Source organism: Telmatherina bonti (genome assembly GCF_933228915.1).
Source record: "Telmatherina bonti genome assembly, chromosome: 14".
Lineage (NCBI taxonomy): Eukaryota > Metazoa > Chordata > Actinopteri > Atheriniformes > Telmatherinidae > Telmatherina > Telmatherina bonti.
Genome location: NC_136612.1, coordinates 12,145,346 through 12,172,137, shown reverse-complemented (window position 1 = coordinate 12,172,137; position 26,792 = coordinate 12,145,346). Strand labels below are relative to the sequence as shown.

Sequence of the window (26,792 nt, the reverse complement as noted above, 5' to 3'; positions counted from 1 at the left end):
CCCCGGAGGCTCCGTCTATTGTTCATATACGGTCTATGGACCAAACAGGTCCTGAGACAGAAGAAGCTACTCCTTACACGTTGGTTTGGTTAAGGGGCAAATCCAAAATACCAGACAGATGATGATAAACAGCTGCAGACAAGATAGTTTTACCATCCCTTTTAATTGCAATAATGAAGACAGCCCAGATGAGGTTGGAGTTTTAAGAAGTAGATGAAGAGTTTGATCCCTTTATATATTTCCCTTTGAGCTTTAAATTTTCTCTTTGGTCATTCTGTTGGATTCTACATGGAAGTAAAACTACAGAGTAAAGTCATGTCTTGGCTGAATCTACCTACAGACTAGTGATGATTGTATTAACTTTCTTTAGACCTGCAACAAGCTGTACTGTGGTTAATTTCCTCACAACAAAAAGCTAGAATTCTGGCAGAAGACTTTTTATGTGGACTTCATGTTCTTCTTGTCATACATGTATGATTTCCTCCCATTGTCCAAAAAAACTGATGTAAAGTGACGTGTCTATATCAATCCGAAGAGTTAGTATGAGTAACCCCAAATAGGATAAAGCAGGTATAGAAAATGGATGGTTGAGTATGTGACTTCCCTCACACATCTTTGTGTTTAAAATAAAGGTACATTGACTTTAGATTATAACAATAACTGCTATTTATTGTTGCTTTTAACTCATTGTCATCATGATTTCTGTTACATCATGATGACTTCCTGTTAAAGGGGAGTTTTTTCCCTCCCACTGTCGCCTTGTGAACGCTCAGGACGGAGGGTTGGATCGAAGTCATGACTCGATGCAATCAGTTGGTTTCTATTATAGGATATGTATGAACTGGCTTGAAATGATGTGTGTGTTGATTCGTGTATGTAAAGTACCCTGTGACAACATTGTTATGAAGTGGCGCTATACAAATAAAGTTGAATTGAATTATTTCGCCACTTGCTGAAAGGAACAACTTTCAAAGCCATCTCCTGAAGAATAGACCCAAAAGGTGTCTATGTTGTAAAGACTGTTCCATGGCTTCATAATAACTATGCAATGCTGAATGTGTTTATTATCATAATAATAAATAGTAAATAATCAATAAACAAAAAAAATCCTCTGAAAAATAAGATGGCAGGTGTGCTGCAGGTATCCCTCAAACCACTGATGCTCATGGAAGGGTTTGCAAAAGCATGGAGAAAGTACTAAATCCAAAAAATAGAGAAAATCCACATCCAGGTCTTCAAAATATATTGAATAAAAAGCCTTTATTAAAAATGAGCAAGAATCATAAAAATACACCAACACGTATTGGCTTATGTGGCTTATGAGGAAGGCATAATAAAGGCTTTTTATTCAATCCACTTTGAGTGCCTGGACCTGGATTTTTTTTTGCTCCATTTTTGGGATTTAGTCCTTTCTCCATGCTTAATCAATAAACCAATTTGCGGTTTGCAAAAAAGGCCACAGGAATCCACAGATTTATCGCCAAGTCTCCACTGTCTGCGTTGCAGCATGTGATCATAAATAATGTGGAAGTGTGGCCTTTTGTTCGTTGTGGGTGTAGCCTGTCATGGGGGGCGGGCGTGTGCACGCGGGGGTGGATACGTGCCGACGTCACCGCTTTCTCCGGACTGTCAGTGCCAAAAAAAAAAGCGAGTGAAAAACTTTTGACGGACTTAAAGGACCAAACACATGGCAGAGACGGTAGGAGACGACAGGAAAGGCCACTGTCCTCCGGGCTGTAATGGTCGCTCCAAAACGGCGTCGTTAGCATAGCAGAGGAGGCTGTTTTTCTTTTCTTTCTTTTTTTTCTTTTTGTCCCCCCACCTCACCACCACCACCACCACTAAGCTCCGTACGGGGCTCGCGCTGCAAGAGAGGGCGCGCGCTGCTTTACTTTAGCCAACTTGCTAACGTCAAGTTTAAAAAAAAAAAAAAAAGTGAGCGGAGGAAGGCGCCGGCCGAACGAGTGTTTATCCGCAAACAGCAACCTATGCAACGGCTAGCAGGTAACGGAGCTCTCTCTCCTCCTTCCACCGCAAACCAAACACAATGCGTTCCGTCTTTATCTCCACCGCAGCAGCTTTATGTGTCGTGTCCCACGCAGCAGCCTGGTCTGGCTGCAGCCAACAAGTTTCCGACTCTTCGGCCGCCGGTTCTGCTTGTTCCAACCGGTTCCACCACCTGCATGTGTTGTGTTGTCAAGCCGCGTCCCTGGCTGCTCATGCAGCCAAGATACTCGGGAATATCTTGTGATTTCTTTCCCATATCGCAAAGCATAAAGGGTTGTTTTTTTTTATAGCAGATTTCAGCAACGATTTTAATGGTTACTTTGATGTGCACGCGCCCGTTTGTGAGGTGCGTGAATGCTTGATTCCCAAATGACAACAGAGGAGGAGGAGGGGGGTGGAGGTATTGTTGGAATCTGCATGCGGGAATGCGAGCATCTCTGTCGGCTTAAAACTGCTGTAGTCACACGTCATGGATCAGTATTCATGGCATGAGCCAGCATGAGCTGATCGGTGTGTGTTAGATGTGTTTGTGTGTGTGTGTTAGATGCCAGTCCAAGCGGTGTGATGCGGTGCAGCAATGCGGTAGAGAAGGCGCCGGTTTGGATTTCCAAGTGAACAGTGGAAATTGAAGCGCTATTATTTACGTTTGGTCGATATGTCATGGTTGGGGGGGGTCATGGCTTGCTGACAGCAGCAGGATGTTCCAGCGGAACAAGGTCAAGAGTGGACGGTGGGGCAGCTCTCCTGCCCGGGCTGTCAGCCGCAGTGAAGGGGGCTCTGTGTGCCGCCTCCCTCCCCCCCCCCCCCCCATGGGGCAGCGAGAACCAGCCTGCCAGGTGAAGAATGAATGAATTATTCAGCCACATGCTGCATCTGATCAGCACCGGCCTCGGTAATGTGCAGGAGTGCCTCTGTGGGATGTAATGAGCTCTTATGGTGGTATGGATCCAGCTTTCCTGTTGGACGTGTTGTTTAAAGGTTTGGCAAGCTGATCAGAGAAGTTATTGTTTTGGTTATGTGCAGGTAACCTACCTGTTCAGTTGTTTTAAAGTGTGTCCAAAGTTCAGGTGGAAAATGTTAAGAGGATTATGTTTAGTGGCTTTAACTTGATTAGCTTTGTTTCCTTTTATATTATGCAAAGCATAATGTGTGCATGACGTTTAAGAGTTTAGATTCAGTCTTGTTGGGGACTTTTGTTTATTTTAGGTGATGTTTTCCTCAAATTTTGGGTTGTTTTTACCTCCTATAGAATGATATTTGTATTCTTTTAAACTCTAAAAATCCTTTTTAAGTTTTTCTTAAAGACATCGGGGGCAATTGTACTACACTTCCAGGCACCAAACTGCTATGAAAACAGTCCAGAATATTATTTTACACATTTTTTGTTCACATCATTCAGTCAACTTTACTCCTAATCAGAAACACATGAATGTTTTAATTATTTTGATTCTTTAAAAGCCAATTTGATCACTTGATGTCACTGTTTCTATGTGGGGGAAAAATAGTTATTTTTCATAAATCACTTTAACTTATTTTAGTAGATTTAATACTTTTTTTTTTCTAGGAAAAAAATCTTTAAACCTGTAATTCAAAGAAAAGAACTCATATTCTTGTAGGTGTTTTTCTTCTAAAGGTGACATGTAATTAAATTGGCTTTTGAAGGGGCAAAATTATTTGAAATACTACATATTTGGTTGTTTAATTAGGATTAAAGTTGATTGAAAGATTTAAAGAAAACAAAGTGTGGGAAATATAAACTTGTAATGTTATTCTAGGACTTTTTTCACGCATAATGACCCAAAATGGTAGTAAATTACAGTGACCCAAAAGGGTTAAAAATAAACCTCAATACTGGGTGCATACTTAAAACGTCACATGCTGTTCAGAGGTTAAACTACTTAAATTTGTTTTGCAAACATGATGATTTCATATATCTGCATTATATCAGCTTCCCACTACAGTGTTTGCCAGCCAGCTGTGACCTTTTGTCTTACACAATGTAATTCGTCAGTGATTATAAGTTTTTACGTAACTTGCTGACACAGTGTGTTGCAACAGCTGATAATGCTACAGCAGAATAAGTGAAAGCTCATTAGGAGAATGGACCTTTAGAGCCGGTGTTTCTTGGGGAGCTGTACGACCTCCGTTTGCTTTCTAGGTGCTGGTTCAGGTAGGTGGAAAGTTTAGCTGTAACTGGTGCGAGATGAGAAGCAGAAGTAATGTGAAAAAAGGAGATTCGGAAGCTGTGAAGAGTGTTATGATTGCTAAGGACAGTTTTATATCTTCATGAGAGGAAGGTGTCCACCAGCTGTTGATGCGCAGACATTTATTTCTTTTCCTTTAAACAAACACTAGAATCAGTCAGTCCTATGTAAACATGTATAATCTGATAAATCTTCCTCTCTGTAAACAAGTTCATGTGTGTTTTTATTTTTTTTTTAACCTGTGGCTTAACGGGGTTCTGCTTTTGCTTCTGTTTGTCAGCAACAATGTGAACCACAGACTGCTCAACTTGTGATGCTGCCAGGCTAGCTGCTCCGTCAGCTTCTTTTCCTCCTCTCATAGCAGCTGGCGTTTAAAGTAGCAACATGTTGGACAAACATTTGTCTCCACAGTCTTCAGTGGAGTTTAACTACAGTTCTGTCTGTGAGCTGCATGTCAACTAATATTCTTATTATAATCAGGAATTTATGCCTAGAGTTTAGTCTTGCAGGCACATGTTTTTGTTTTGATTTGATTCCGAATTTTTTAAAATCAATTTAAATTGCGATTCTTATGATTATTCAATATTGTTGATATTTGTAGACTAAAAACATTTTAAAAAATAATGTACAGAACTTTTTTCGCGAGTTTTTTTTTTTTTTTCTTAATTTCAATTAGGAAAAAATATCACAGTAGCCAAGACCATCATTCTGCTGCTATAATGCCCAAAAAAGACAAGTAAAAAGATCAATAAAAATGACAAAAATTGTACAATTTACAATTATGTGTATTTATTTGAAAAAAAAAATCTATTTTTTAACAAAAAAAATCTGTTTTAAAATTGTGAAGCAAAAAATTTCCATATTTGATTTTTTTCGATTTGATTTCCCACCCCTACTGTTTATCACTTATTTCTGCTTCAATGTGTTGTCTAAAAACAAAAACATGGCAAATAACAAATGAAAACAACTTGAATTGGTTTAGAAATAAAGTTAATGACTGACACTGTTGACAGTAGATAGTTCAATTACTTGTTTTTATATTCTCATTATAATATAAATATTCAAAGCAAATTTTAATATGAACCATAAATCACCTTTCTGTTTTTAAAAAAAAAAAACCAGTAGTTTTTTTTTTTATTTGTTCCTGTATTTTTAATCAAATTTCCTTTCATTCTTGGACATAAGTTTTAGGGGTGTAAATAAGAAACCTTTGCGATATAAAATATCGATTCAGTTGGGAACAATTTGTTTGTAGAAATCAATCCTCCTTACCAGCTTTACCACGGTGTGGTTCGGTAATCTCACTGTGAAAGAAAAGGAGACTTTAAACAGAGCGGTTCGCTCTGCAACAACACGTTACGACCGAGAAGTTATGGAGGACATTTATAAATCCAGACTTTTAACAAGAGCTTTACTAATGATCCCTTTGGCCATCCTGCTACCAAGTTGTTTGAGGTAGACGATACCGCGCTGTTAAATGCACCACATCTCATCACACAGTTTCTTTCCACAAGCGCTTGTGACTTTAAACAATGCACTCTGAAAAATGCCTCATCGTTATTTTAGTTATCGTTTTAATTCTCTTAAGTGCTGCTTTTTATTTATTATGTTTTATGTTTACTCTGTTTTAGGATGTCGCTATAGGTGTTGTATGTTTGTCTGATAAGCTCTTACTACTACTTTCCAGTATGGTTTTAATACAGCAAATGGGAAATAAAATAAACTGAACTGAATAAATTCTTCCACAGAAATAATTTGATTTAGTTCAGGACAAAAGTCCTTGACATACCTACTCTGAATATTTCATCAGAATAATTCACACAGCAATATTCTTTATCGGATCAGTGGAAAGAAAATGGGAACGGTCAGCTATTTTTGCAATTTTTTTGCAAACTGAGGGGAATTTTTTCCACACTTTTATTTTAACATTTGCGTCTGACAAATATATAATCAGCCAATCAGAGAAGGCGTGCTGACTGATTGGTCACCGGTTGCGTGTTATGCAGGTGTCACTTTTGCTGCTGTTTCATTCAGACTTTGTATTATCATGTCCAGTGGTGTACTGGTCCCTCAAGAAGTATTTATATTCTCAACTTTTCACCTTTATTTTAAAAACAGAAAAAAGTCGCTCAGAAAAACAGTTTCAGAAAAAGTGACATGTAAGACTTTTAGTTCACCCCAAGAAACCATCAGTATATTTGCTCATTGTCAAATGGCTTCAGCTCTTTAGTTTTAGGAAGGAAAAGTTAAGACTGGACTAAACCAGTACTGGTACACAGACCAATGAGAGATTGGTTCATAGACATATATATATACATATATCTTTATTATGTCTATGTTCAGGCTAAAGTTAACGCAGCTGATGGCTAACTGCACCAGTGTAGCATAGCTAACCTTAGCTGAGCTGCTGGGCGACGTAGCTACATGTGTAGGGACGTATGTAATTGTAAAAGCAGCATCACATGGGGTTTAGAAGTGGCTATACTCCGTATACCTGTGTACATCCTGAACTACTCCACTGATCATGATCGAGTGTCTTTATTATTCCTTCTCTGCTTCTTTAAGCAAGCAGCTAGCTGCTAAAGCTGATCCTCCAACTGTCCCACGGACGTGCTGAAGTGTGTCCTGAAGCGGATGTGGTCCAGTTTCAGTTCCCTGATTAAACAAAACCACCCGAGTTCTCCTCTGTTTTGTAGAACAGGATGATCCCGCCGCCTCTTCTTGTCAATTCACCCCCAAATTATTTGCTATTTTGTGTCATTTATTCTCACCGGTCCCGGCGTGTAAAGGCATAAACTCACATGCTGGTTGAACACTTCCATTCATATCAAACTAAAATGTCAAAATATCATTTTCTTCCTGAATTCACTGAGACTTTTAAATGGAAAAACAAGCTGTTCTTTGAACAAAAACAGACTTTACCACATTCATATTGAGTTTTAAGATGTTTACATCACGGAAAAGCAAATTCAGTGGATACATTTTTATTCATAGACATTAAACATTCGTTCCGTAACTTTCCGCTACCCAGCAGCGTCCTAAGGCTGAGTAACTGGACTTTGCAACCTCTCTCTCTAGGATGCCTCGTGAGGTTTCGTTTTATGCACCTTGTTACAGGCTAGCAACAGGACATCAACACACCGGCAACATCAACACACAGATCATTTAAACCTAAACGGAGGAATAGTACATGTATAGTAGAAGTAAAGTACAGCCTGAACACTTGTTATTCAGCCTCCTCTGCACCACGAGCCCTACAACTTGCTTCATCTTGAAAATCCTCTTTTCTTTCTTTGCTCAGGCTTTGTTTTCTTCTTGTTGTGTACTAAACAACTCACTGTAATCCTCTTGCAAAATGTGCGTAATGGACTCTTTATTCAGTGCTGCTTTGCTGTTCAGATGCAGCAATTTTCCCTTCGTTTCTGTCATTTTCACATTCTTTTGTACTTAACTCTACTGCCTTTCATTCTCCTTTCATCTTCTTTGTTTTCACCTTACATGAGTGTGTGTGTATAATATATATATATTTCTTTTTTTGCTTTATGTATCCCCTCGCTCCCTCTTTCCTGTTTGGCCTGTTTGCCAGTTGAACCACACAGGGTGCAGCTTCACCTCCTACCACTGCTGCCACCTCAGTTTTCTTCTGCTGCTGTCCAGGATGACTGACAGTCATCAACTGAACCTGTCTATGTGTGTCCCTGTCTTTTGTGTCCTGCTGACACCCATCCCTTCCTTGCCACCCCCCCCCCTACCTGACTACCCTTCCTTGTGTCTAGGTGAGTGATGGAGACGAGAGAGTTGACGGTGGTGGCTGGCAGCTTCGCGAGCTTCCAGCTCCTCTTCTCAGTGGCCAGCCCGCGGTTCTCCACCGCCATCACACCAGGTTATAGACAGCTACCTCCCACCAAGCTCACCGAGTGGAACTCAAGGTGCGTCACGGAAAGACGACATGAACCTTTTCTGGTTTTACTCTCCATTTCTATCCTGGTGTCTTTTTAATTAAGCCCTCTCAGACATACTTTCCAAAGACAAAAAGCTGACATCTTGACCAAGTTGACCTGTTTCTGATGGTGCAGCTCTGTTGAGATGGACCTTGAGGTCCTTAAGGCGAACTAATGCCCACACAGCTACAGCTGCGACGCGAGTTGCTGGAGCACAGAGTGGTTTAAAGTTTCAAACAGAAACCTCAGGGCTGAGGTTCAGAGGGCAATCAGTTTGAGTTGCGTAACATATTTCACTGAGTCTGTCATATGTGCTCTCTCTCTCTCTCTCTGCTTGCTGTCAGTCTGAACTCCAAGATAAGCGCTCTTCCTCCGAATGTAGCTGACATCAGTCTTAGTGTAGCAGAGTGACGGGAGTGTGTTGACCGAAAGGAGTCCAGAGGAAGGCAAAGGCGAAACACTGACGGTTCACTCTAAAGTGGTCTGCTGTTGCATAACGGCCGGCTCCCAGTTTGTCCTGTGTTGTTTATGTAACCACGACTTAAGTGCATGTAGACAAGTGAGAGAGCATTTCAAAGACAGGGCAGTGCACCGCTGAGAAACGCAGCCTGAGGTGGAGGATTCTTCTCACACTTCTGCCCTTTTTCACTTTTCTGGGTGTATAGTTCTGTCCGAAAGTCTTCAATCCCTAAAAACCCTAAAAACTTTTTATATTTTGCTTCCAAGCCAAGAGTCTTCATCTTTTAACGCAATAGTTCACCAGACTTACTGAAGGGCTTTCAAAGTTTTTCCTTTTAACAACGTTTTCACTCCTTTTCAGTCCAGTCCTTGTTTCTTTTGTTCCTCAGAGGAATGTTATTTATTTATTTGTCTGGCATTGACGCTTAGTGGATGAGCCAGCATTGGGTCAACACAAAACTGATATAGGCTAAGAATCTTCAGACAAAAAAAAAAACAGAGATAATGCAGTTTGACAGACATAAAATAGTATTTGAGTCAAGCTTTTATCTGAAAACTTTGCTTTTCTCTTCATGATTTGCTCTGCAAATTATTAAACGGGACTAGCTTAGGACGGCACTGGAAGAGGCGGGTCTGATAACCATCTATAGTCGATGAACAGTTGCTATGTTTCCTGTTTAATTCAGAATAAAAGTTATTTCTGCTTTAAACTGATGAAACATGACCATGTAAACACTTAATTCCTAAGCAAAAGCAGCAAATTTCTATTTGGAATTAAACTTAATCCCGATGTGAGCAGCTGGTTTATTCGCGTTTTAATTCCGAACTATTTAATTCCTCTGTCATGTAAACCTTCATTCCGCTCTAAGTTAATTCCGGTCGTTTTGAGCATGCTCGTTACCTTGTCCTGTCCCGATGACACGCGTTGTTTTGCCTCCCGTGTTCGGTGGTCTGTCTTTCTTCTCCTTCTTAGTTGCTGCAGAAAGTGAAGTAGTATGCTCGTGTTGAGCTGCTACTTCACTTTTATAATAAAAAATAGCAGTGAAACCGGTACTTATTATGTAGTTTTTACAAGTTACGACTGAAAAGACGAGAAGCAGGGAGCAAACTTTGTTTATTTCCGGTTTACGTCATACGTCATGTGCCTCTGTCCAATCAGAACCCTTCCCAACCCGCCGCTCTAAAGAAGAATAAAGTGAGGACGTGTTTTATGTAAACCTTCATTCAGAATTAATATGTTCATGTAAACTCAGAGAATACGGTAATTCCGGATTATTTAATTACAAATTATTAATTACAAATTAAAAAACATCATGTAACCGTACCCAGTATCTGAAAGTGCCACCATCAGGAGATAAAACCAGCAAAGGCCTGATGCGGGACCAGAGAGTTGCATCTGGACCATCTACTGTTGGCTGAAGCCTCTTCAGAAATGGTCTCCATAGACTTTATGAAGTAAAACAGGGAGAAAAGGCTGGTTTATGACAAATGACACAAGAATTGGGGTGAAAATCTGTGGCAACAGGTCTGATAGATCCTCTCCAGAACTTGGACCTCAACATCACTGAAGCAATGTGGGACCATCTAGACCAGGGGTGCCCAAACTTTTTGCCTCCAAGGGCCAAACTGAAAATGATCCAGTGAGCTATGGGCTAAAGCGCTGCAGAATGAAACACAAGAAAATGCACAAAGTTATTTGTATTATTGTTCAATAGCAAATACACTGTATTTTTTTCCTACCTGGTCAAATAAAATGTTACACAAAAAATCTATATAGCAATAGAACAATGAAGCCATTGTTAGAGGGGCAAGAAACAATAATTACAGCCACTAAACTTTAACCAAGTGTCAACAACCAGAAACAGTGCATGTGGAACAAGGCAAGTTGTTATATTTGGACATTACCAGTCTCCATGTTGGGTTTGTGGTGGAAAATACTCTGGTCTTGAGAAGTTGTAATACATCTAAGAGTCAACTGTCTTCTTACAATGAACATTTTATTATAAACTAATACAAGCACACGCTGGAGCTTGGAGAGAGAACTCTCTCTGCAGATGCTGAAGTAACACCCAATTATAAACCATGCTTAACTCCTCCTAGTTGCTGGGCAGACCACAGAAAACAATCATTCTCTTCCTGACCTTTAACCTTAAGCAACTGGTCAACCAAGCAGTTGACAAAAACAGATGCCCTGCAGGAAACTCTTCCTGTCTCAGACTTTGTCTGCACATTCCAGACAAGGATCATATAACTTAAAGAAAGCTTTGTGCATAGACACAAAACACAGCAGGATCACAGCAAATCAATGCATATATGTCTAATACTTAATTCAAACCAAACTCATAACAATTTTCCCCAACACTCTCCCTCCTCTTGGTCCTACAGGACCAACAATAAGAAGAGAAATTGTTATCAGAACGCAAAAATACATACAGAAGACAACATTCTCAAAACATCAGGAGCCTCATGCCTGTCGGGTTTTAAAAGAATCTTTCAGAAATTACAATAGTGAGGAGCCATTCACTTCAGCTTCAAAATCTGAGTCTAACAATAAATGTAAGAAAAGTGGAAACAAATCATTCCTCTTCGGGGGTGACAGAGGTGTAGTGAAGACACTGTCGGCGTTCTGGTGGGACTTGGCATATCACAGTTGCAGTGGAGCGCTTCTTTCACCTTTCACTGATCTTGCTTGGGAGCGAAGGCTGGTCTTCAGGTGTGAGAGTAGACTATCTCACTTACCCACGCAACCACAGGGATTATTCTGCCCTTTGTTGGGTGGTGCGTTATTCTTCTGTAATTTCAGACTGAAGAGCTTCAGGAGGTTCAAGCAATCTGTAGTGCCAAGCAGCTCACTCTGCGACCTTTACCGCTGTCTGGGTCGTCAGGAAAACCTGAAATGGCCTAAACCATCGATGTTGGTTCCAGCGCTGATGTTTAAAGCTTCTTATCAGGACAAAATCTCCCGGCTGAAGTGAATAGAGCTGCGTAGATGCTGATTCATGAAGGGCAGCTTTCACCTGTGTGCAAATGCCTGAAAAGGGTTCTTATGAGGTTAGGACAATATGTTAAAACATTACTTTCACACAGAGCTGTGTCTGAACAGGCGGTCTTGGAAGGAACCATGCCCACTTGGGTGAGGGTCCTGCAAAAAGAATCACAAAAAGGCCCATGTTTCCATGTTACGCATGCGCATATACATCAGAACCAGAGAAAGTACTTTTGGTCCAAGGAAGACCTGAAAAGAGAGCCAGAAGGAAATTTCCCCGTCTGCAACCTGTGGGAGGAAAACATTCAGGAAAATGGCATCCAGAAAGTCATTCATAAGAGAGCGCCAAAACATGGACTTGTTTTCAGCTAAAGAGTAAGCTCAAGTAATGAGAACTGAGACGGGAGAGCTGCGGCCTCTCTGTCACAGTCAGAGCAAACAGCATCAAAAGGAAAATCAAGTCAGGGTCAACTAGAGGTCGGTCAGGGGCCAGGCCTGGGGGGTGCAGAGGATAGTCAGTTTAAGCTAAACAGTCATGGAGTAAAACATGAACAATACAAAGCAACAGTTAGGGCCACTCAGTTATCTGGTAGGTAAGCATTCAAAGTAACCAAATTCATTTAATTACTTATTGCAAAGTTCCTATCAGGTAGTCTCATCTTAACCAACAACCAGAAAAAATCCTCTAGTACTGCATAGCAGAACATGTGTCAAACTGGACTCCCAGCAGTGACCAACACTTATCCATGCTGGAATTTCCTTTCTGATTTACTGCTCGTGTTGTTTATGTCATGTCTGCTAAATGACAGAAGCAGAACCAAACTGAAGAATCTCTGCATATATTAAATAAAGCTCATTCAGAACTGTTGATTTAATCACTAATGTAGTCTAGTTTAGTCTCATGGTTTACTCTGATTTGTCTCTCTTAGACTCCAACAGACCCATTCAGGAGCAACACACACAAAACAGATCATGATAAGACTGGCTTTCTATTCCAAATATATTGTGAACATAAGCATAAGCATAAAGCAACAAGATGTAAACCCATCTTTAACAGCTGGACTTCAGGTACTGAACAGCCAGAGACCTGCAGGTCATAATAAAGCTGTTTGCTTTCTATCTACATTTGAACTAAAGCAGCATTTAGAAACAAACTTCTAATACTGATGGTAAAGCTGTTTTCATCTACAACAACACGACGCACACATGTACGTGCACACACTCAGCAGCATTTCTTCCTTAATGATTTTAATGCAAACGTGTGTAACAGAAAAGGCCAAGACTAACGGTTTAGCATAGTTAGCTTAACTTTGGAAGTATCAATACTGTTACAAATAATCTGCCTCATATTCATGTTATTTTGAGGACATACAGGGCTTAAATGACTTGTTTGTTTACTTATTAAGCGTGTTAACTAAGAGACTGGTCTATTTACTGGCAGCCATCGCAAGAGTTGGTTCTACTCTTTAAACAAAAATCATCTGATGTGTATTTTAACCACTGAGCATATCTGCTTTAATTCAAAATAATGAGTTCAGATTAGGGATAAAACACCAAGCTGTCAGCAAATAAAACACGGAGATTGTTGTACTTGTGTTGCATTCACTGAAGTCGGGAAATTACAAAGCTACCTTCTTATTTAATGTCATATAGCGGCTTATTTTTTCTCTTTTGACATCTATTCTGTCTCAAACATTAAAAACTTAGTATTCATCACTTTTTTTTTTTTTTTCGAAAAGGCGGCAGAATTTGACACCTTTTTTTTGTTTTTTTAAATCTATTTATTTTCCTATAAAGCATAGCGTGCCAGAAGTTAACTTGTCTGTATAAACTGTTCAGCTTCCCTGCAGCAAAGCAGAGATGTCTGTGTCATTGTTCAGTTGCAGAAGTCTGCAGGAGTGCAAAATTTTATGCATGCTCATAAATGTGGTATAAAGCTAAGCAGAAACAGTGAGTAAATGTTTGGTTGTAGGGCCTCATTCCTTGGCCTGGTCTTGTGGATAATCATTCAGCTCGTATCACTCGATCTGCTCAGGAGTCAGACGCGCCACAGCCACCATGCTCTCCTCCAATCAGCATACAATCAGAAATTCATGCCAGGAAGTGCCCGACACATGTTCATCAAAGCTTCCTGGTAGATAAATCAGATTCATATGTGTAATTAATTAAGAGTAACATGTAAAGGATCAGAGAGTGGGCAAAAGTTCCAGGAAGCAGATCCAGGTTTTCCACAGAGAACTGAGTGAACCCAACAGTCTTTCTGACAGAATCAGGGTGCAGCTTATTCCAGAAAACATCATCTGATTCTGTAGTTGTGGTGGGACTTGTGCTGCCTGCCGGCCACATCCGTTAGTCTTTTACTTCCAGAAAATTCCACAACTGAAACACAGTCTGAGGACAAGGAGGATCCATCACCTCCAGAGGTCAAAGGTGAAAATCCAGCTCAAATGTCCACCATAGAAGCCATATCCACACTGTTCACAGTCACAACCAACAGGGCTCTGCCAGACCCTCTGGTTCTGGGATCTCCGGGCCCCATCAGCAGCGGCCGGGTCCATGCAGCCACATCTGCATATCAGGTTCTGCTCCAGGACTTAGATCTGACACAGAAGGGAGGTGGAATGATGCTTTAGGTTGTAGGGACCGTTTCTGCTCCAGTCTCCTGACTGACCACGCGTGACACCCAGAACTCTACGGTGACCCGGGTCAAGAACTCACTCTCCCCCAGCCCCTCCTCTGAATCCCCTCAGGCAGGATAGACATTTGAGGTCCAAGCTGCATGCTGACAAGGGTTTAGAAGGGAACGCTGCAATGCGTCCAACACCATACAGCAGACGAGCTTTTGAGACTGAACCATTTGGTCATGTGGTGTATTTTCTTCTCCAGTAAGGGGAAAATAAAGATCATAGCCTCATAATTATAATGGTTTTCTTCTGAATCCTGTAGCAAACATATTATGTGGACCATGTTCTGTGCTGTGAACATCATGTAACTTGAATATTACATTGTAATTGTGTGTGTGAGAGACTATATTGTCAGTGGATTCATAACTCAGTTCTCTCCTGGGAAAGCTGAACATGATCTTGCTAAGAAGATACACTTGTTCTGAGAACTTCTCTTCTCGCCGTTAGCTCACATTTAGCTAAAGTGAACTTATTGCAAGGGAAATTTACTCTAGCAAAGTTACGTTGGTTCACCATTCCTGTTCTAAGGTCAAGAATTTTCTCTTTTTTCCCTAACATTATGCTTAGTTTCAGCATCCTTCAGCTGCATTATTTATTTCCAGTTTATCTAAATTTATTTAGACATGCTAGGTGTAAATTAATAATAGCAGTAGTAAAGGAATAAAAATCACCTTATGAATGTCTGAAAGGGAACAGACAGAAACCTAAGCTTATTGCCTACACAATGTACAGTAATTTAACAAAATAAGTCCCTAATACTATAAATCACATCTCTCACATTTCAGATTTTTCATTCTTAATATGTTGTTGCTCTTTAAAATGTTCTCAGGTGATAATAAAGAATGCTTTTCCTTTAGGAAAAGGTTCCACATTCATACAGGGAGTGGCTTTTATGCTCTTATAAAAGCTTTAGGAAGAAAAGCACAAGCAGCTATTTTACACAGGATTTATATGTTTGTTTCTGCCTAACATGCTATGACATCATCTCCTTCAGTGAGCAGAAGGCCTTTAATGAACACACTCTTTTCCTCACTTCCCTCTCTGGGCCTCCTTCATGTCTGAAACTCTATCATACATTTTTTGTTGTTTTTTTTTTTTTCTTACTGCAGTAAATTAGATTTTACACAAACAATTCACTTCAACAGTTGGATGAATGCATGTGAATGGGTCGTGCCCCCACGTTTGTCTACCCCCACACAAGCTTCTTGGCTCTCCTGCGAGAGTCCGGTGTGGCTTCACAAGACGTGGTTTTAATTCTCCACACAATCAGTCCAATCAAGTTTAACACAGGAAATTTTACACAACCACCCCAGTTTCCCCTCACATGAAGACAGAGATTTCAACTTCTTAATGGTGCTGTACATCAACCTCCTACTGCAAAGGAACTAGTTCTGTTTGCAGCGGATGTACACAGAGGGTCAATCCCACACCTTTGTAGAATTATCAGGCAAAATTCTCAATGTCTCCAGAAACCAGCCCACACAGTTTCTTCTCTGTTCCTCCTCACTCAAGATGGCTTTCCTCTCAGTCTTCTAACTCAAGGTTGGCCTGGTCTTGCTTCTCGAGCTCACAGGACTTACTGACTAATTTACTGGTCTCGGTCTTGTAACTCACAAGATTTACTGGTCTGGTCTTGCTACGTCTAGCTCACAGCACTTACGACTTGGTCTTGTTACTCACGATTTTTAACTTAAACTTTAACCTAAACTTAACTTGAACTCACAGGATTTTATTTATGACGTCAACCTGATCTCGTCTTAAGTTATTCTCTTATCCCTTGAGTTATTTCGATGAGGAGGTGAGGAGGAGAATCCCTGTCACAATGAGAATAATGAAGACAATTGACCACAAAACAGAAAAATATTGTGATTATTAATTAAGATATTGATTATTAATTTGTGATAAATTTCTAGTAATGTTTGACTCCAGTTTGAGTCTGAAAATTAATGTAAATTTAGAATAACACTTCTCACCATTGTCTTTTCACACTGGTTCAGAAGGAGTCCTGGCGTAGTCGACCACGGGTGGGAGAAAGACGTCCTGTCCTCTGAAATTCTCTAATTGAGGTTCTTAGGATGAATCTGTGGATTCAGGTGGCCAACCCGTCTATCCCCAACCTGGGCGGACTGACGCAGGATCCCGGACGAGCCCCCAAAAACTGTGGTGGAAAATACTCTGGTCTTGAAGTTGTAATACATCTAAGAGTCAACTGTCTTCTTACAATGAACATTTTATTATAAACTAATACAAGCACACGCTGGAGCTTGGAGAGAGAACTCTCTCTGCAGATGCTGAAGTAACACCCAATTATAAACCATGCTTAACTCCTCCTAGTTGCTGGGCAGACCACAGAAAACAATCATTCTCTTCCTGACCTTTAACCTTAAGCAACTGGTCAACCAAGCAGTTGACAAAAACAGATGCCCTGCAGGAAACTCTTCCTGTCTCAGACTTTGTCTGCACATTCCAGACAAGGATCATATAACTTAAAGAAAGCTTTGTGCATAGACACAAAACACAGCAGGATCACAGCAAATCAATGCATATATGTCTAATACTTAATTCAAACCAAACTCATAACAATTTTCCCCAACAGGTTGCACCTGGCTCACTGACAAGGTCATTGAGGTGTGAGTCAGTCAGGGTCCCTCTGAGTCTGGTCTTATTGGGGTTCATGACACTGAAAGTGTCTTTTCATCAAGCTCTGTAGTGCATTAATATAAACAATGACTTAAGGGCCAAAAGCAAAATGCTGGCGGGCCGATTTTGGCCTTTGGGCCCCACTTTGGGCACCCCTGATCTAGACGGAGCACAGAGCACAAAGCAGAAATATCCAGAGCTTAGCAAAGCCCTCAGCTAAACCCTGGAGAACTCTTCCTGATGACTAAATAAAGAAATGACAAGAAAGCTTGTCTAAGAGGGTTCAGACTGTGCTGAAGAATGAAGCTACTCAGATCAAATATCGACTTTTTAGCTTGTTAGAATTGTAAAAACTCTCTTCCCATTTGTGTTTCCACATGAATCAATATGTCCCTGCACCTATTCTCCATTTTCCTGACGACACACAAAGAAACAAGGGGTAGCTCAAGGCCTTTCTGCGCCACTGGAAGGAGTGGCATCGCTCCCACAGATAACTGTATTGATTCACTGTTTCACTCTCTGCCTTTAGCAACACTTGGTCCACGGTCGATTCATACTGAGCCACTTCAGAATGGTAGTAATGGAGGGTCTTTAGAGGCTGTTTTGGCCCGGACTCAGGGCAGCAGCTGTAGCCTGTGGACCCCCCCAGAGGCAGCACAGTGATAGCGAAGGAACTCTGATACTGCTAGAGGGGAGATAAGACCTCTGGAGTACCTCTTCAGTGGGCCTGATAGCCACTCCAAAGGTCAGGGGTCATGCTGTCTCAGGCCTGAATAAAAACATGGATGTAGTTGTGCATTTATGCATTGAACACATTCTAAAAAATACAGACTAATTGTTATTAATTAGCTGTGTTGTTTCCCTGTAAAGCTGTTTGCTTGTCATGTTTCCTGATATGTGTGTGTGTGTCAATCCTCAGGTTGGTTTCCACTGTACACGCCTTGATTGTGGGTTTGTTCTGTTTATACATCCTGTGGTTCGATGACGCAGTCAACGCTAACCCCGTCTGGTAAGACACACAGAAAATTAAAGCTAATTCATCAATGTGACAGTTGTGTGTGTGTGTGTGTGTGTGTGTGTGTGTGTGTGTGTGTGTGTGTGTGTGTGTGTGTGTGTGTGTGTGTGTGTGTGTTGTAGCGCAAATGAAAGAAAGCTGCAGCATCTCTAAGATGCAATCAGTTTAACCTAACAAACCTTTCTGGGCCAACAAGGAGATGAAAACAGTCACATGCGGTGGGATTTGTTATTTAGAGAGGCTACGAAACAGGAAGTGAGCGCTCTGAGTGTTTTAGGAAAGGTCTGACAAGGCAGATGTCAGGCTGTCTGCTCGGGCGAACTCACACGGAACGATAGGAGACTGATAAGAGGGCGAGGATGGGGAGGTGTGTAGAAGTGGAGGATTGTCAGGGTGGGAAGTTGATACCTTCTGCAGCGACAGAGAAGGGATTCTCATCCTGTCAAAGAAAGCAGGAAGGACAGGATGGATCTAACGCGTCTCTAGAGAGTTTAGATTCAGTGGATTTGGCATTTGATTTCTGTCTCCACTTTCCTCCGCTCTGTTCACCATGTTTTAATCGAATCAAAGACTTCCTTTCTGATAGCTGTATCGGATGAGTGTGTCTTTTAGCTCTCCCTTACGTTCTTACAGCTCTCCCTTTTATTCCTCTTTTTTTTTTTTCCTTCTCCGTTTTGCTTCCTCTCTGGCCGTCTCAAATCCCACCAACAAGACTCCTTTTCATGGTCTCTAACAGCCACCCAGTCTCTTGCCCAACCCCCTCCTCCCCTCATCGGCGTCCTCCTGCCCGTATCTGTGCGTTGTACCCCCACATCTCTGGTTGTCGAGGCGCTACACGCCTCCCTCTCTCTCATTGTCTCTCTGTCGGCCTGAGCCAGCATCACTGATGGAGCAGAAAGGAGGAGAAAAGCGAGAGTAGCAGTGGGTGGAGGGCGGTTCAGAGGCTCCCTCTCTACTCCCTCCTTTCTCCGTCTACAAATCTTCATCCAGTGGTTAGTCTTACTCTCCCCTCGTCACAGCATCTTTTGTTTTTAACATTTCTGCCTCATGGTTTGTTTTTCTGCCGCATAATGTCCTCCTGCAGCGGAAACAAGAAACACAAAACCGTTTCCCCTTTTTGGTTTGCTTTGTTTGATGGATATGATGACAAAATAACACCAAACACACTCAAAGTGTTACAAAAAGCAGGTGTATCCATTTATTTCTAGAAAAATGAAAGAAAATGTAATGAAAAAGCACAAGATGAAGGAAATAGTGGGAATGGCTGAACAAGAAAATGATCACAAGAATTTAAACAAAAGATAAAACTGTCACTACACAAATAATAATATTCATTGTAATAAGCATAGATGATTATTAAATGCAAATACTTGTTTAAAAATATGATAAACGATGGCAATAATAATAAAAAAAAAAGAAGCAGAAGAAGACATTGGTAAGAAGAGAGACGGTTTCTTTTCATTCCTCATGTTAGATTTCATGGAGCCGATCCCCTTATACCTTTTATTAAAGCTCGTCTGGTTGTAATACCGGAGAGGTGCAAGCTAAATTCTCCAGTCAATCTGATTGTATTCCCGCCTCATTAAGACGTGTCACACAGCAGCATTGTTCTGCAGCCTGAAGCCGACTGTTAGAAACCTGCATTGTTTTCTAGCTGGCGCGCTGCACGGCTTACACTGTTATCATAATCCGTTCAGTTAGCAACGGCTGCACCTCGCCTGCATTTCTTGATTGGCTTGTCTGCACTTGAGCTTAATATGAGCACTGGACGGTGTGGAGAATGTTTTAGGAGCCTCGAACAAGAGATGCTTTACGATGAGCGAGGAGAAAAAAAGTCTTTAGTACAAAGATGTTTTCCAGCAGCCACAATGTTCTGCTCTGGAAGTCTGCAGGTTTCATGCAGAAAAATGGAAGGCAGAGCTGAAAACGTGAATTTCTTGGTGCGGATCTTATTTGTTGTTGCTGAAAATGATGATTGTGAGAAGCAGCTTTGCAGTTTTCCATAAACGTCTTTTTCTGTTTCACTTCTGTAATTTATCATTCTGGACACGTTACAGTCAGAGTGTAAAAGTGCAGGTTTACTCAACAGAGCGGGACAGTTTTAGACAATGCAGGAAATGTGTTTTATGTTGCGTGCCCTGACCAGGTGCTGCATATAATACCTCATAAAGACAGGCACCTACTATTTAGGCAAAGTCTGAAACTCTGTGTAACACCACTAACACAGTCCCTATCCCCCTAACCCTGCACAATATGGTCCATTTTTCTGTTGTGGAACAGCAAGCACGCATGCTTCCACATGGGATGGCGACCCAGGCACCTCTAAGGAAAATCCTCCACATGCTGCCATAGAATACCTTGGAAGTGTCATAGTAGGGCTGCTCGATTAGGACAAAAATTATAATCATGATTATTTTCACTGAAATTGAGATCTGGATTATTTAACATAATTATCCAGTATTTATAAACAACACTGCGCGTCGTGGTGTTCTAGACTCCGTGTCGTGCATTATAACCATCTAATGCATGGCGAGTTGTTTAATCCGCTTTTACCGCTTATATAGGAACCATTTCATGTCGGCCCCGATGAATGTTTCATGCCAAACAACCGCTGTCAGGCTGCAGCACATTTCTCTCATTCACCTGTTAAAAGACGGCTGATCTGAACCAGCTGGTTAACGTGTTGCTATGGTAACGCCCCGTAATGCAGGGATATTACAGTGTTTAACTCGCCGAACTATGTATACGAAAGTAATGCAGCCAGTTGTCACTGACAATGGTATAAACTATGTTTAGGTGAACTTCCACAACCTACTGCAGTTATTCTACATCGACCTGCAGCCGGAGCCGACTGAGACTGGCCGCCTGGGAGTGCTTTAGGACGGGAGAGGCTCCCGCTGCTCCTTCCTTACAGTAACTACAGAACAATATGTGTCTTCAAGTCAGTCGCCAAAACACCAGAAAAGTCTCTAATAACTCCAGTAAAAGTCGCTAGATTTGTCGCTTTTAACTAAAAAAGTCACCAGATTTAGCAAGAAAGTCGCCAAGTTGGCAACAGTGTCTGAATGAAACCAAAGCAGCTGTGGGAGGAGTTTACAGCACGATTAGCAGCTGAAGACAGCAGGAGAGGAAACTGCAGAGAGAGAAATAATCACACCCTTTTATTTTTATGATCGATGAAAACCCAGATCGTAATTAAGATTAAAATCCGATTAATCACCCAGTCCTATGTGTATGTGTGTGTGTATATAGATATATATATATATATATAATATATATATATACACATACATCATACTTTAATATCCCGTTTTGCTTCGGCATTCTATAAAATACCAAATTTCACACATTGACAGAAGCATTTATATAATATTAATATATAAATGACTCATTTTCTGAAATAATTAATTTCATATCAGTCTGTTTTACTGAACTGACAAGTAATAAAGAGCTTTTATCTGCTGTGACACCTGCTGTGTAGGAGAATGGCAGCTGTGTCCTGTGTAACTGGACGTTACTGTAATGATCATGCATGTACCCAGTCATATTTCACATTTTACATCAGCACCATTAATAATTTAGTTCTCACCAGGTCAATACAAGCACTGAGTATCACCATATGGTATCTGTCATTATTTATTTATTAAGTCAGTCACAATGCAGAGGTACTATGTCCTGCCGAGAGCTGCTGATCAAATACTCCATTAAATGATAATTATCAACACAGTTTTTTTGGGCACATTCACAGCAACATTCAGTCCATTTGCTCAGAAAATCCTCTTCTTTTGAGGTGTTGTGGATGCGCAAGTTGATTCTGATAGCCTACAGACACAGGTCAGTCTGCTTCAAGCGGCCCTAAATACAGGAAGTGGACTACAAAAGCAAAGGGCATTGTGGGTAAACGGAACCAAAACATAAGCGGCGATGAGCGGCTCTGGATGAGAGAAATGACACAGATGTGGAAGACTTTAGTAAAAATTCAGATGGAAATACAATCAACCCACCACCGCTGGGATCTGATGCTGCTCCATGTTCAGCTTTTATGTTCCAGGAACTTAAGTTGCTTCGCATTAACCAACAGATGGAGGAGTTATCCTCCTCATTGTGCCTCATCTTCTCCTTCAGTAGCTTTAACGTTGGGGCACATTATTTAACAAGTTCGCTTTGTTTAAGAAGTACAGCGTAAACGCAGTCTTGGTCCAGAAAATTATTGAACCCCCCCCCACCCAGCTGAACCAAGTCCCCAGTCGGACAGAGTCTAGTGGACTATCCCAGTGTGAGTGTCCCCTTCTGCTCTGGAGCATTCAGGTGTGTGTTAACACAATACCAAGAGGAAAGACTATCAGAAGCAACTGTTGCTGTTAGCATGTTAAATGTTAAAGATCATGGCAGTACAACTGGAAAAAGACCAAACAAGGTTTGTTGGGAAGAGTTTTGGGAAAAAGTTTCCAAAGCTGCATCTGAACGAACCGTAAGACTTGTGATTCTTTGGAAAGACCAGACCAAAGTGGAGATGTTTGGTGTTAATCTATGCAGCATGTTAGACACCTCATATCAGTACAAATACTTAATACCAACTGTCAAGCACGGTGGCGGAGGGCTGATGATATGGGCTTGTTTCGCAAGCATTGATTGGAGCATGAACTCATCTGGATGTCAATGTATTCTTACGCTGAATATGAGACCATTCAACTGGACCATGTTCCCAAACACAGCAGCAAAACTACAGCAGAAAGGCTGCAGCACCTTCATTCTATTTTCCAACCATCCAGTCCAGTCCAGACCTCAATCTGACTGAAGTGCTCCGCTCAGTCCGTCAGAGAGCACTGCTTAACCCTGCAATATGGAGATAATGGGTGTATTTACAGTATGAAAGAAAGACAAAAAGCACCAGTAACTAAAACATGTCAGCAGATATGAAGACAAGGCTAAAGAAACGAGGTATCATGATGTTCTCCGTTCCAACGTCTCTGTATCTCAAATTCCAGCCAGTTAATCATATAAGCAGCCAGGAACGTGGGTTTACTGTACATTTGATTAACTGGAGCCGGATCAAACTGATGTGATTATGGAGACGTCTTTGGACCCGGTGACAACATCCTGCAGACTGTCTGACTGTCAAACTATCACTCCGGTCTCTTCTTGTTTCTTTTTGCTTCACGCGTTTCTGACTAAGTGCAGCGGTAAAGTGATACGGCTGATCGCTTCACGGGGGGAGCTGGGGGTGAAATGAACATTAGCAGGATATGAGGAGGAGGAAAAGAAACCGAATGTGTCTGTAGTTATCAGGCAGGTGCAGAAATGCTGAGCAGCTAATGTGAAAAAGAAAAGCTGCCACTGATGCTTCAAACAAAATGTCATTTTTATGGAGTGCATGTATGTTTATTTTCCATGAAAGTATATGATAAATACTTGATCTACAGCACAAAGCATGAAGCGACCTCGTCAGGACTGGCTGATCTGGGGCCGGGGTTAAAGGAAGTCAGCTCGGCACGCTTGTTTGTACAGTATGTGGACCAGCAGGTCCTGTTACACAAGCTGTCAGTCAGTCGTTTGCAACGCGATACTTGTGACTGATAGCAGGATCACGTGGCCTTTGAAGCAGAGACACCTCCATTGTTGTTTTGAACAGATTTTATTTGCAGGGACACCCAACGGTCACCAGAGCAGGACGTGGACCTCTGGGCTGTTTACTCTTTCTTTATGTTATCAATTCATAAAAAACACACACACACTCTCTATTTTCCAGCTTGTCAATCTGCTGTTTTTAATTAAACTGTAGCTGCATAAGAGCCTTACAGAGCTCAACATCAGACAATCAACCTTGAATGACCACTCTGCATGACTGATGAGTGTGTTAGTGTTCCTGCATTAATTAGTGGATCTTGTATTCTCTGCAGAAGCTGATTATTGATCTGATAATCTACTTGTGCGGAGAGGAGGCTGAGTGGCTCTCCATTCCTGGCTTGTTAACTTTGGATGTGATCGTGTTACAGCTGTGCTGAAAGTACCTTTACACTTTGTTCTTTGCTGTTCCACAGGGGTGACCCCAGTCTAGTCAAACTAAATGTAGCCATAACCTGTGGTTACCTCCTTTATGGTGAGCTTTTTTTCCCTTTTTTTTTTTTTTTTTTTAAGCCTCTGTTGATCATTTCTTCTTGTACACAAACCACCGTGGTGTGTTTTTCCTCCAAACACATACAGATAAGGTCCTTTCTGATTGGAGGGACAAATGTAAGGCAGGTTATTTGAGATTAAATGTCAAAGAGCAGCCATAGGATGAATTTACAGTTTATTTTAAGTAGATGTTGAGTATTTTGTCTACCCTGCAGCCTGAAATGACATTCAAGCCCTTGGCTGCTGCTGCAGGATGTCTGTTAATGGTCTTTACACATGGTAGATCCACGTCTACTTCAGCTGCTGGTTTAACTTTTATCTAAACTGTTGTGGGCAAACGTCTTGAGCCACTTCTGTTTTCTTCATGTATGGTCAGAAAGACATGAGAAAGCTGCAACGACTGATGTTTAAATATGTGTGGAAGCCTATTATAACCGGTAAAAGCCAGTTTTAACCAAGCTAAAAGTGACTATTTGGTCTGAGCAGCTTTATTCTTCAACAAACCCTAACCTTCTCAGGGATGGTTCCCTAGGCTTCTTGAGGGACTTTTCTCTCCCTTTGCTTCGTTCTCTGGCCAGATCATACCAATCTGCTTGGTTAATACTGAGGTCCAGGCTCAGTGGAAAGTTCATCCCTCCTTCAGACCTGTTGTCACTGATCTTCAGTCCAGTTCTTGCATCTCTACGCAAACTTTTCTTCTTGTTTAGCAGCTTATTAGCAGCCAGCATGGAGACTGTTTCTGATGAGGCTGCAGTGAACAGTAGAGGTCTGAGTGCATCTCAGGTCCTTCAACAGACCTTTGCTAGATTTTTGACCTATTTCTGAAGGACATCACTTTTTCCTCTGCAGCAGATCTTTTCAGTCCTGACACGTCCTCTGTCCAGCAACCAGTTTTACAAATCATGCTGAGAAACGCCACCTTTTCACTAGAGGTGGCAATTCCTGGTCCAGAAAGTAAAAGTCCTGCCATGATTTTGGACCTACCTGTACATTTAGAACAGGTGTTTTTACTAACAGGCTAAATTCAGCTCATTTGGCGACTGGTCGGAGCAGCTGCCGGACAGGACTTTTACTTTCTGGATCAGGAATCGCCTCCTCTGCTTTTCACCCAGAAGCTCTTTGAAAATCACCTTGTTGGTTCAGAAATGCTATTTCATGTCTGTAAACTATTTTATCCCTGGCAGTCTTATAGATGGAATTAGAAAAATGGGAACTGCGTTAGCTCTTCCCCTTTTTGGTGGGCTAGTGGATGGGCTTGATTCTGGAAAACCTGGGTCTGAGACCCAAGTGCGCCAACAGAGATGAACCACTGTGGACCCTAGAATAAGGTCCTTTACCCCTCCCAACTGATCCCTGATCACACAAACAGCAGCCAACCTGCTTCTCATAGATCCAGAGAAGATCCAAGCTGAACTTCCCAGTCAGGATTAATGTAGTAAACATGATTTTATTAATCAATTATTTATTAATCGAGATATTTAAAAGTAAGAATCATGAGTCTCAGACCAAAACAATCTTAAGATATCAGGTACAAGTTCTGGACTGAAACTAGGTTCATAAAGACCTTCCAAAGTTTGGAGAACTGATGCTCAAGACCGCTTTAAATGATTACAAAAACCGTCTGATTCAGAAGCAAAACATAAAGAAAAGAGAGAGATGGCTCAAAACTACCTCATCTAATCCAAAGATAAATTCATTCTAGGCGTTAAATTAGAATCTGAGTTTTGTTTTGGTTTTTTTTGTTTTTTTTTTTATGAACAAATGGTTTGATTTTTTTTTTTTTTTTTTATAAACATGAAAGTTGAAAAGAACGGTGCAGATCCGGTTCTGGAGATGCAGGACTTGCTCCATAAATACTTTTGATGTAATAATTAACAAAAAAAAAAAAAAAAGGGTTTTGTTTTTTAGGTGTTTTAGAAACAGTTTCTCATTGTTGTCCATACTTGTCCCCCCGTCCAGACCTGGTGCTGCTGGCGTGTAACTGGAGCACCATGGGGGACAGCTTCTTCGTCTGCCACCACCTGGCGGCGCTCTATGCTTACGGATACGTGTTGGTGAGTCCGTCACTCTGCTGTGTTTCCAACCGCCTTTGTGTCGCCTGCTTCAGGAACTCTAATGTGTGTGTGTGTGTGTGTGTTTGTTCATTGCAGACACGCGGCGTGCTTCCCTATTTTGCCAATTTCCGTCTAATTTCCGAATTATCCACGCCATTCGTGAACCAAAGGTGAGACGGCTTCAGATGTTAGCGACAGGATTCCGGTCGTGATTCCTGACTTTCCTTTGCTTCCCTCCAGGTGGTTCTACGAGGCGCTGAAGTACCCCCGCTCTCATCGGCTGGTTGTCCTGAACGGCATCGCCATGGCGGTGGTGTTCTTCCTGGTCCGCATCGCCGTCATGCCGTCCTACTGGGCCAGTGTGTTCGCCACTTTCAGCACTCCAGAATTTGAGCGGCTGGGTCTGGGCGCGCAGGTGGCCTGGATCACCTCCTGCATCGCGCTGGACATCCTGAACACTGTCTGGATGTACAAGATCGCTCGCGGCTGCTACAAAGTCATGACGGGGCGAGGCGGGCGAAAGGTTCGGAACGGGGTGGAGACGGCGCCGCCCTCGGACAAGAAGCACACAAACAACCACACGGACTGATGTAGAGTTCAGATGCGGGCGTGAGCAGGAGGGGAGGCGAGACAACCTCACCGCCTCCTCCTCCTGCTCCAGCCTCGGCACCCCTCCCGCCCTCGC

At 41.7% G+C, this 26,792-nt stretch overlaps 1 protein-coding gene across 2 annotated transcripts; it reads left to right on the top strand.

Moving 5' to 3' along the window:
* Positions 1–1,827: 1,827 nt before the first annotated feature.
* On the top strand, positions 1,828–26,792 carry tlcd4b (TLC domain containing 4b). Of its 2 annotated transcripts, XM_079252189.1 has the most exons (7): positions 1,828–2,004; positions 7,988–8,140; positions 17,841–17,930; positions 23,978–24,036; positions 26,013–26,107; positions 26,204–26,277; positions 26,348–26,792. In XM_079252189.1, the coding sequence occupies exons 2-7, from the start codon at positions 7,995–7,997 to the stop codon at positions 26,694–26,696; spliced, it is 813 nt and encodes a 270-aa protein (XP_079108315.1). In that variant the 5' UTR covers positions 1,828–2,004; positions 7,988–7,994; the 3' UTR covers positions 26,697–26,792. The 2 variants fall into 2 exon arrangements, with proteins under 2 accessions (XP_079108315.1, XP_079108316.1); XM_079252190.1 differs by lacking the exons at positions 1,828–2,004; positions 23,978–24,036 and having other exon boundaries at positions 8,004–8,140.

What these genes read in the sequence shown, in the direction of transcription:
- tlcd4b (XM_079252189.1), top strand. Translation starts at nt 7,995, where the DNA reads ATGGAGACGAGAGAGTTGACGGTGGTGGCTGGCAGCTTCGCGAGCTTC. An exon ending in CTCACCGAGTGGAACTCAAG is followed by an intron (nt 8,141 to 17,840) that starts GTGCGTCACGGA and finishes GTCAATCCTCAG; the next exon opens with GTTGGTTTCCACTGTACACG. An exon ending in ACGCCATTCGTGAACCAAAG is followed by an intron (nt 26,278 to 26,347) that starts GTGAGACGGCTT and finishes GCTTCCCTCCAG; the next exon opens with GTGGTTCTACGAGGCGCTGA.